We start from the raw sequence: 12,182 nt of genomic DNA on the forward strand, positions 1-12,182 counted from the left end.
TCAGTCAAAAGTATAAAAGTAAGGCTTGTATTAGAGAAGTCAGACATAAAGCCCGGTTGAAAAACAAGAGACAGGAAGAGGAAGAACGGTCATGCTCTTGATGGTGTGGGACTATAAACAATAAAGATAGAAGTAAAGCTGTGGAGTTATTTTTAACCAAAGTTCTCTAGATCATCTCTGTCACTGACATTAACCAACTACTGAGATCTGAAACCTAAATCTAGGATTTAATCTCTCTCTCTCTCTGTCTCAGAGTTTGCCAATGCCAGGACGAGGAAGTGAAAAACCAGAAGGATTTGAAAGCTGTACAGTTCACAGTGGCAGAACTTTTCTTTTACATGCACCTCACATGCATTAAAAGGTCTATATAACAACTTTTAATTTGACCGTATGGTTACAGGACTAACAGGAAAGTGGCGTCCACCGAAATGTCGACCGCTACAGAGGCAGACAGGGTCAGCTGGTCACCCTGAGTCACAATCTCAGGGACGCCCCTGACGGTGATCTCGCTCATGGGGTTCATTTTATCCACGGTCACATTGAAATCCTCTGTCAGGTCACTCACGTGGTTGGTAGCCTTTACCTAAGAAGAAGCCAAACAAACTTTAGCTAAACTTCTTTGCAGATCAGTTCCATTACCAAATGAAACATTTTTCAGAAATGTGTAAAACTTCAGGTAAATGTTTTACGGATCTTTCGTCTCAGACCTTGAAGCCACTGAACTATTTGAGGTTAATGTGCCTGTTAAAACTGTCCTCCATTAAAAATGTCATTCACGTTATTTGTCAGGCATATTCTCACCGTGAGTTTATAGACAGCAGCGTTCTGGTAGATGATGTTGAGCACAGTGTTGTAATAGGTGAAGTATGGTTTATCGTCCACTGTCCATCGGAATGAGGGGTCAGTGCCTCCTTCTACAGATGCTGTGTAACTCTGAGAGAGAAAAAAATTCATATAAGACCAAAGAACGAAGACAGACCTTTTCAGGTCGCAAGACATGACGCAAAAGGCAACGCAGAGAGAGAACAGATGATTAGAGACATGAAGCTCACCACCAAAACTGAAATGTCAAAAGTAATGATTACAGAAGAATAAAAAGAAAGGGCGAAAAGCATCTGCTCCAAGGATGAAGATAGACGAGATGAAGAAAAGACTATGAGCGACACCTTTGAGAACATTAGCATGCCTGAAGTTTTTTTCATGCCTGAAGTTCTGATCTTTTTCATTGATCTAAAAAGATCTGATGAGATTTACAGTGTGCTTACCACTACAGTTTCCATCAGGACCCTGTGGGCAGGATGCGGCTGAATCTGTAGGCCTCGCAATGGCTCCTCTACCCTCGCCTGAATCTCCAGATCAGCCTGAGTTACCTCACTATGGGCATGTAGTACCACCTTGGTTTGCCCTGGTGTGGAGCCCAGTTCAAGGTCCAGCCAGGCAAACAGGGTATCGTTTTTTGACTTGAATGTCTTGCATTCAACCACTTTGGACTCCAGTTCCTGTGGGCAAAAACTTTGGAAGGGGACAGTTTTGTTACTTCCTTGCCACCCAAATACAGCACTGTGCTCGGAACGAGCCATGACCAGGACCGACGTGTGATTAGGAAGGAAGTAGACCGTTCCATTACGATTGGTTGGATAGACCAAGGTGAGGCTCAGTGGGGGGATGATGTGGATTGAACAGGAGGCGGTGACGGGGAAGTCAAGATCAATCGACGTCACTTCCAGGCTGTAGTCACCCATTTGCGGTAGGCCAGCTTTGAGAAAGGGACTTCGCAGTTTGGTTTCGTTCTGCCCAACATACAGCATCCTAATCGGGCATATAAACTCATGCACCCACTTTCCATCGCCGATCAGCTCCAGGGTTTCATTAGAGTCCAGCCAATCAGATCGATTCTGGACCAGAATGCTCTGTTTCCATGGTGATGAGGGATCAGGAGAGCACTCGAGTAGGCCAGAGGTCCCGGCATCATGCTGAAGGGCGACGAAATCACCTGGGACAACTAAGAGGTCTTCAATTTGCTCCTGGACCTGAGTAAAAACACAGTCATACGAGAGCAGGTGTATCAAAGAATCTAAGTAACCCTGTTTTTTTGTTTTTTTTAAATGATGAAAATTCTAAATAAAAATTTGTCTTTTTGAAGACCGTTATCTCACCAGTGTGTGTATGGAGGCTCCAGGTGGCAGGGTGAACAAGACCTCTCCCACCAGGCTGTAGTGAGGGCGCAGGGTACCAGGGGGCAGGGGCTCCACCCCTGAGCAATTTGGGCATGACCCTGGCTGGCATGGGCGACTCAGGGGCAGGCAAGAACCCATGTATTGACACCACTGATGCCACACGGGGCATGGTGGAGCTTGAGATGGAGGTGAGGCGGTAGTGGTGGAGGAGGTGTCATTGGGCCAGGCATCCAGGGACCGGCACATAGCAATGGGGCTGCAGAGTTCACCGCAGCCTAGAAAAAATCAATCAAAGGTAGAAATGTTAAGACGTTGCTATGTCTATAACATTTCATTGATCCTTGTTAGCCTATTTATATGCCTCCATGAAACTCCTTGTCCTTCTGGTTATCTATGAACCCAACCTACCACGAGGATGGATATAATGATGGACATCAGTTTTCAGAACTCGACAGGTTGGGCCATTAACAGTTGGAATGGCGCAACTGGCCTAACCTTGGTTTCACTTTAATCCATGCAACTTTGAATGTATCCGAGAAAAAAAAAGATTTAATTCAAAGCTTTCTTAAATATATATATATTTTTTTAAATCCATGAATGCAGCTCTGGAGTGAACTTCTCACGCACGCATTACTTAAGCACATGATCATTTTATTTGTTTGTTATACAGTATTTATTGCTCAGGGGTGCATAGGCTGGCACTATGCTTGTGTTGGAGAAGTTGCGTGTGGGGGAAAATAAAAGGATGCTAGGCAAACAAGTGTAATCTAGACTACAGTTGTTTGGTGTACAGTTGGAACGATAGTAATTACATTATTCTGACTTGTTAAAAGCTTTCACAGCTTTCCTACACTTGTAAAAGCCAGACAGAAACACAACATTTTTTAAAAGCTTTGACACGAGCTCTGACAGATTTTATACGGGTTACAAACAAACACGACTGGGCGGCAATGACTTCTACAGTAAACATGGTTTGGATTTACACCACGGTGCTGCTGCATTCTGGATTCTGATTGGTCAGAAGGTGCTGGTTCATTTTCAAAGTCATAGGTTTTTATTAACGCGCTGGTTGTGATACGTAATCGTTTCCAAAGTAACAGCTCATTGACGGGGACTTCTAAGGCAGATGTACCAAATAAGGAGAAGAATGGAGAGAAGAGAAGTAAGAGAGAGCGATAGAGATGTATAAGAGGACAATTTCTTTCAAATCAAACCTTGCTGGTTCCTAGAAACAATTTCTCTCCCTCTTCTACTTTGTAACTCAGTCACTTCTTCTTTCTCTCGCCTGAGGACGAGATTCTCCACATTCTCAACTTGGCTGTCATTCTCTGTCCAAAATCAATAAAGCGCTGGAGTGCACGCACCCTCCGTCGCTGCCCTCACACTCTCCAGTCTGGTAGTATTGACAAGACAGGGAGCAGCAAAGACCTCTGGGTAAAAGCTAAAAGGTAGAGACAGGATGCAGAGAGTGGTCTAATGGGAAGGGACCTTAAATCATACCCCTCAAAAATACAGAAAGGAAGAAAACCTGTCGCTTAAAATGTGACTGCACCTCCAGAGAATACTCCAGTTCATGTACGTGTGTAGAGGGAAGAGCAAATGACACAAAACGAGATTGGATTTGCACTCTGACGTCTTCTGTGTGTACCTTGAAAGTGTGAACCAAGGGTGGAGCGTGGTCTCTTCTTTTTTTATCTTTATGTGGATAAAATACTAAATGGATTAGCTGGTGATTTTCTATTCTTTAATGTTGCATTTTGGTGCAAAATAAAAACAAACAAACAAACAAACAAAAAAGACGGACTTTTCACCAGAAGGTCGTGAGTTCAAACCCCAGCACTGCCAAGCTACCACTGCTGGGCCTTTGAGCAAGGCCCTTAACCCTCAAGTGCTCAGAAGTATAACTGAGATGAATGTAAGTCGCTCTGGATAAAGAGCTCACTAGCATCAGGTCTGTCAGCTTTGCTCAACATCGCTGCCGAAATTGTGAAGAGGCAAGAGTCCAGTGTGAACGCTGCTTTAGGCTGATCCAAAGTGGTTCTGATGATACTAGGGAGGAGTTTTACCCCCTGATAATCGCTGACATGATAATTATATCCGTCTGGTTTTTGTTTCAGCAGCAAAGCCTGCAACTTCCTCCTTCACACTCCATCACACACTCATCCCGCTGAGCCTCTTTCTCTTCTGTTGCGCCAAACAACCTTGCATTTGTGTGTGTGTGTGTGTGTGTGTGTGTGTGTGTGTGTGTGTGTGTGTGTGTGTGTATTACCTGGCAGCAGCAGGTGTAATCCACTCTGGCAGTGCGGTCGGTACACCTGGAAGCGAACATGTGTGTGTGAGCTCAGAGAGTGCGTGATCAGCTCCAGAGATGAAAGACGCCCGCTGTGGGTGAAGCTCAAAGATGGGAACAGGAGCAGCTATAACATAAACACACACACACACACACACACACACACACACGCATCAATATACATGTGAGTGAATAAAGTGTCTTAGAGCGTGCATATACATACCCATGAGTAAAAGTGTATGTGTGTGTGTGTGTGTGTATTTACCTCTACGTTGTTGGCCGGTGTTTCTGTTCTAGCTGAAGATGAGACTTTTGGACTGATGACACTTTTCTGGGTGTTGAAGACAGCCATACCCACCCGGTACACGCCCGCATCAGACACACGCACTGCAGAGAGAGAGAGAGAGAGAGAGAGAGAGAGAGGGAGAGAGCGATGTCTTCCTGATTAAAATTAGATGTCTTTCCCCCTCACCCCCTTTTCCACCCCTGTACTATTTTACTGTACTATTTTACTGTACTATTTTACTGTACTACTTTACGTACTACTTTACCGTACTACTTTACTGTACTATTTTAATGTACTACTTTACTGTACTACTTTATTGTACTATTTTAATGTACTACTTTACTGTACTACTTTACCGTACTATTTTAATGTACTACTTTACTGTACTACTTTACCGTACTATTTTAATGTACTACTTTACTGTACTACTTTATTGTACTATTTTAATGTACTACTTTACTGTACTACTTTACCGTACTATTTTAATGTACTACTTTACTGTACTACTTTACCGTACTATTTTAATGTACTACTTTACTGTACTACTTTACCGTACTATTTTAATGTACTACTTTACTGTACTACTTTACTGTACTATTTTAATGTACTACGTTATTGTACTACTTTACCGTACTACTTTACCGTACTACTTTACTGTACTATTTTAATGTACTATTTTACCGTACTACTTTACTGTACTATTTAACTGTACTACTTTACTGTACTATTTTACTGTACTATTTTTCCATACTACTTTACTGTACTATTTTTCCATACTACTTTACTGTACTACTTTACTGTACTATTTTACTGTACTATTTAACTGTACTATTTTTCTGTACTATTTAACTGTACTAATCAACTGTACTATTTAACTGTACTATTTTACCGTACTACTTTACTGTACTATTTTACTGTACTATTTAACTGTACTATTTTACCGTACTACTTTACTGTACTATTTAACTGTACTATTTAACTGTACTATTTTACCGTACTACTTTACTGTACTATTTTACTGTACTATTTAACTGTACTATTTAACTGTACTATTTTACCGTACTACTGTACTGAATTATTTTACCGTATTACTTTACTGTAGTATTTAACTGTACTACTTTACTGTTCTGTTTAATTGTACTATTTTACTGTACTACTTTACTGTACTATTTAACTATACTACTTTACTGTACTATTTTACTGTACTATTTTACTGCACAATTTAACTGTACTATTTTACTGTACTATTTAACTGTACTATGCTTAGTATTAAAATCACAGCCTTTAAATCAGCAGCTGTCACTGAAAACTTTTATGTTTATGCATTCGGAAGACACTTGTTATCCAAAGTTATACCTGAGCTGAGCAGAGGAGGGTTTAGGGCATTGCTCAAGGGCACTACAGTGGCAGCTTACTAAAGCTGACTGCTTTAATGACTGACTGACTCACTCACTCACTCACTTACTGACTCATTTAATAACTGACTTAACTTACTGACTTACTAACTTAGTACTTACTCACTTACTGACTTACTCATTAATGTTAACTAAGTCATTAAGAACATACTTATTAACGTTACTTATTAACATACTGACTTACTAACTTAGCACTTACTCTCTTACTTCCTGACTTACTCACTGATGTACTAATTTACTGATTTACTAAATTACTGACTTACCGACATAATTACTGACTTAATAACTAACTGACTCACTTACTGACTTAATTACTCACTTAATTACTGACTTACCAACTTACTAACTGTCTCACCTATTTAATAATGTAATGACTCACTGAATTAATTACTGACTTAATAATTTACCGACTTAATAACTCACTAACTTAGCAACTTACTCACTTAATGAATTAATGACTTATGTGCTGCCTTACTCTTTAATAAATTACTGACTCACTTACGGAATTAAATACTGACTTACTAACTTACTGACTTAATTACTGACTTACTCACTGACTTACTGACTTAATTACTGATTTACTGACTTACTCACTGACTTAATTACTGATTTACTGACTTACTGACTTACTCACTGACTTACTGACTTAATTACTGACTAACTAATTTACTGACTTAATTACTGACTTAACTACTGACTTAATTACTGACCTAATTACTGACTTACTAATTTACTGACTTACTCACTGACCTACTTACTGACTTAATTACCGACTTACTAATTTACTGACTTACTCACTGACCTACTTACTGACTTAATTACCGACTTACTAATTTACTGACTTACTCACTGACTTACTCACTGATTTAATTACTGACGTGCTTGGCAGTTCTGGGATTTGAACTTACATACACTCTAAAAATCCCATTTGTGTGTGTGCGTATAGTGTGAGTATGTTTGTGTCAGTGTGTGTGTGTGTGTGTGTGTGTGTTTGTACTGACTCTTCATGCACAGTGTCTCTCCTCTCCTCCTGTTTGCTCTGACAGGAATGTGATTTGTAACGTTCACTTTGTGAATCCCGGCTCATTCTTCACTCAGACAGACAGAGGGCGAGACGGAGGGATGAACGAACGATCATCTTCAGGGACGCAGTGCAATCGCTCTCAATTTGAAAGTGTGTTTGTGCTCCTCTGTGTATTATTAAATAGGTTTCTGACAGGAGGGCTGGTTAATACCGAATACACCGTGCTTCTGAAACACACTGAGACGGAGACTCATTCAATAATTCAGAGATAAGCGCTCACTCCGCCTGTGAGAGGCGGCGACACAGGGGGAGATCAAAACCAAATTTGGTGCAGTTCGTGCACAGAATCTAGTGGAGAGTAAGATCCAGTGGAGTGTGTGTGTGTGTGTGTGTGTGTGTGTGTGTGTGTGTGTGTGTGTGTGTGAAATCCATCACAATCAGTTACACAGCAGTTCACCGTGTGCGCTTGTTTATCCACTCATCTGTTGCACGATAAGCAACACGGAGCTCCTGATTGTGTTTGTCCGGGCAGTGCTGTTTTCACAGTGTTTGTTTGCGCTAGTGTAGTTTACGGGTTTTCAATGTTACGTTAGCACTAAGAGTTAGCATTAATTACCACAAGCGTTGGAACAGTACATCTCGCATAAAAACACTTAGGTCATTGTGCGTATAGTATCTCACAGTCGAGAATAGCAGATGTGTAAACCTCAGGCTTCCACACACACACACACACACACACACACACACACATATATATATATATATATATATATATATATATATATATATATATATATATATATAATACGATTTCAGTTCATAAGGCAGTGTTATAATGCGATATTTGAGGACCCCATTTAACAGGCGTTAGCCTGTTAAAATTATTTACACGCCAGTTTAAAAATACCAATGATTTTTACACACCACTCTACACACCTTGTTTGATAATAATCAACTTACAGTTAATTACAACTGATAATATTCAGTGTATGATTGTTTCCTCAAATCATCTGAATCCATGCACTGATCCAAATCATTCGAGCGATGCAACCATGGATACAACCACCTTCTCTCACTCTCCTTCTCTCTTTCTCTCTCTCCTTCTCTCTTTCTCTCTCTCCTTCTCTCTTTCTCTCTTTCTCTCTCTCCTTCTCTCACTCTCCTTCTCTCTTTCTCTCTCTCCTTCTCTCTTTCTCTCTTTCTCTCTCACTCTCCTTCTCTCTTTCTCTCTCTCCTTCTCTCTTTCTCTCTTTCTCTCTCACTCTCCTTCTCTCTTTCTCTCTCTCCTTCTCTCTTTCTCTCTCTCCTTCTCTCTTTCTCTCTTTCTCTCTCTCCTTCTCTCACTCTCCTTCTCTCTTTCTCTCTCTCCTTCTCTCTCCTTCTCTCTCTCCTTCTCTCTTTCTCTCTCTCCTTCTCTCTCCTTCTCTCTCTCCTTCTCTCTTTCTCTCTCTCCTTCTCTCTCCTTCTCTCTCTCCTTCTCTCTTTCTCTCTCTCCTTCTCTCTCTCCTTCTCTCTTTCTCTCTCTCCTTCTCTCTCTCCTTCTCTCTTTCTCTCTGTCCTTCTCTCCTTCTCTCTTTCTCTCTCTCCTTCTCTCTCTCCTTCTCTCTCTCTCAGAGTAGGGGTGCCATTTCTTTTGGGACTCATGCATATTCTCCTGGCTTTGGATAATTAGAGAGAAAGGGAAGATGTTGTTCTGTGGTTTGCTTTTAGAAACGAAGGAGAAGTGTACTGTAATATGAATGGGTCGCTGGTGCGGGAGACTGGACTCTTTGATGTATGGTGTTATAAAGGTGTGTACATGCTGTATATCGAGTGCGACGCCCACCTTGGTGTTTGAACTGGCACACGTAGGCGCGTTTAGCACTGCAGGGGTGCGAGCTGGTTTGTCCACTGCTGCCCAGAGACACACACACGTTTCCGTCCACCAGCGTGGCCCGATCTCTCACTCCGTCCTCGCCTGGCAACACCGAGGAACCGTCCACCCAGTGGAGAGAACCGGGAGAGTCCACGTCACTGAGACCCAACCACACACCACGCTCCCTGTACACACACACACACACACACACACATAAACACTCAGAGTTTAGTAACACGTACAATTACGTTAGTACTTTAGTACTTCCCCTCTCTGCAAAGAGGCCACTTGAATGTTTCTGTCCTTCCACATTCCCTCGTTTTGGACTAACAGTAATAATAGCTGGGCTTCGCTCTCTCACCTCCTCTTGACTCACAGTTTGTCATAGTGTTTTGGCTCGTGCTTGTTCGTGTTTTGTTCTCTGGAACGTGCCGTGACCTCTGTAACTTGTTTGTCGCTTGTTTTGTCTGGTTGATTGTCTTCTTAATTGATTTCGTACAGTGACCTTAAGCTGGGCAGTGGTGCTATATAAACAACACATTACTATTACTCAGATTACGGGAAAGCATACATTTATCTGAAATAAAGCCTCAGTGTCCAGTGCTGCCAATTTAGTGACTTTTTTTGTTACTTTTTTTAACCCTTTATTGACTGCATTTCAAAAATATTTGAAAATCTTGTGGCTGTAGTGACTGTCCTGCACTCAATACAGCTCTCTAGCTCACATCACTGCTGCTGGTTATACGAGGTGAGGTTCACTCCACTCACCACCAGTTTGTAAAACCACTGACCAATCACTAATCACCATTATTCTCAAAGACCAATCACTAATCACCATTATTCTCAAAGACCAATCACTAATCACCATTATTCTCAAAGACCAATCACTAATCACCATCGTTCCCAAAGACCAATCACTAATCACCATCGTTCCCAAAGACCAATCACTAATCACCATCGTTCCGAAAGACCAACCACTAATCACTACTGTTCTCAAAGACCAATCACTAATCACCATCGTTCCCAAAGACCAACCACTAATCACTACTGTTCTCAAAGACCAATCACTAATCACCATTGTTCTCAAAGACCGATGTTGGCTCAAATTTAGCCTATTACCCAAAAACACTTAAAATTCAACATAGAAGCCAATACTCACATCTACCTCTGAGCCCAGTTGGAGATAGAAAAAAATACACCAGCCGTGAGTGAGAAGAAGCGAGGGTCCAGCTTTATTGTTCCATTCCACCACACGAGATCCACACCGATGATAATTCTCAGAAGTGATCCCAATACCCTGAGCTTAAGCTCCAGTATTTATACTGTATTTACACACTAAATAACCCAGATGTTTCAAGAAGACTACGATCTCACTACCAATAGGGTTAAAAAAGAGCTCATTTACCTTACTCTTATGTTCCAGAAAAGGGCTATTCCACTTACACATAGAATTGAAACCAGGGGTTTTAATTTACACATAAAATCAGAACCCAGGCATTTCTAATAACCCAGAAAGTAAAAACCCAGCGTTTCTAGTTACTCAGAGGATCAGAAACTTCATTTTTCAATTACCTTAGGGCATCAGAAACTTCACTTTTCAATTACCTTAGGGCATCAGAAACTGCACTTTTCAGTTACCTAAGGGAAATTAGATGACGTAGACAAGACTAAACAACCGGGAAGGACCTTGGTCTTATTGTTATCTCGAGGGGAGGGGGGGCAGTTTGACCCAGCCACCCTTATAACTGGCTCCTCACGGTTCTCCTAAAATCAAGGCCTTCCCTGCGAGACAGGATTTTTAATCTACAAGAATCTTCACTCTTCACCATCTGAATCATGAGTAAGTCATATTTTCCTGTATTCCTAGTTTATATTTAACTGTCATATTTGCTCTATATCTCTTAATATATATATACTGCTTGAAAAACCGGTGTACTGTATTTCCCACTTCTTAATACCATTATATTACCCTTCTACTGTCCCACATATCCTATTATTCTGTTTTTTTATAAACAGTATGTATATGTATTATTTTTACTATGCGATATTACCCTTATAATATCCTTTTTACTATTCTTATAAAGTTATAATAGTATGTGTGTTATGTCTACTTGCCCGCCCTTGACTGTACGAGCGTGTGTGTGTGTGTGTGTGTGTGTGTATTAGCCCTCCTCAGCTCAGCTCGTATAGCTCTTTTTGACTTTTTTGACTATTACTGCTCTTAAAGATCTTTAAAGTGTAATTCCAATTTGTCAATGTCCGCCTAATCCCGCTTCTATGTGTCTAGGTGCCCGTCTTTTCTTCTTCTCCCTTTTGCTGGATGCTAGGTCTCCCTTATGTTTATTTTATGACATTTTTTATCCACAACACCAATCACTAAGCAGCATTATTCTCAAAGACCAATCACTAATCACCATTGTTCTCAAAGACCAACCACTAATCACCATTGTTCCCAATGACCAATCACTAATCACCATTATTCTCAAAGACCAACCACTAATCACCATTGTTCTCAAAGACCAATCACTAATCACCATCGTTCCCAAAGACCAACCACTAATCACCATCGTTCCCAAAGACCAACCACTAATCACCATCGTTCCCAAAGACCAACCACTAATCACTACTGTTCTCAAAGACCAACCACTAATCACTATTGTTCTCAAAGACCAACCACTAATCACCATTGTTCTCAAAGACCAATCACTAATCACCATTGTTCTCAAAGACCAACCACTAATCACCATTGTTCTCAAAGACCAACCACTAATCACCATTGTTCTCAAAGACCAATCACTAATCACCATTATTCTCAAAGACCAACCACTAATCACCATTGTTCTCAAAGACCAATCACTAATCACCATCGTTCCCAAAGACCAACCACTAATCACCATCGTTCCCAAAGACCAACCACTAATCACTACTGTTCTCAAAGACCAACCACTAATCACCATTGTTCTCAAAGACCAATCACTAATCACCATTGTTCTCAAAGACCAACCACTAATCACCATTGTTCCCAATGACCAATCAATAATCACCATCGTTCCTAAACACCTATCACTAATCACCATCGTTCCTAATGACCAATCTCTAATCACCATCACTCCTAATGACCTATCACTAATAACC

General features: G+C 40.9%; 1 protein-coding gene across 1 annotated transcript in view; it reads right to left on the reverse strand.

Moving 5' to 3' along the window:
• The window catches only part of pkd1a (polycystic kidney disease 1a), an 80,408-nt gene that overhangs the window by 29,524 nt on the left and 38,702 nt on the right, over positions 1-12,182 (reverse strand). Inside the window, exons 9-15 of the mRNA XM_053615254.1 lie at positions 9,018-9,232; positions 4,733-4,854; positions 4,447-4,594; positions 2,157-2,452; positions 1,266-2,030; positions 802-933; positions 408-583 (exon numbers count right to left, since the gene is read on the reverse strand). Coding sequence (XP_053471229.1) covers positions 408-583; positions 802-933; positions 1,266-2,030; positions 2,157-2,452; positions 4,447-4,594; positions 4,733-4,854; positions 9,018-9,232 — 1,854 coding nt within the window. The remainder of the gene's footprint in view (positions 1-407; positions 584-801; positions 934-1,265; positions 2,031-2,156; positions 2,453-4,446; positions 4,595-4,732; positions 4,855-9,017; positions 9,233-12,182) is intronic.

The sequence above is a fragment of the Ictalurus furcatus genome, chromosome 26 (assembly GCF_023375685.1).
Source record: "Ictalurus furcatus strain D&B chromosome 26, Billie_1.0, whole genome shotgun sequence".
NCBI lineage: Eukaryota > Metazoa > Chordata > Actinopteri > Siluriformes > Ictaluridae > Ictalurus > Ictalurus furcatus.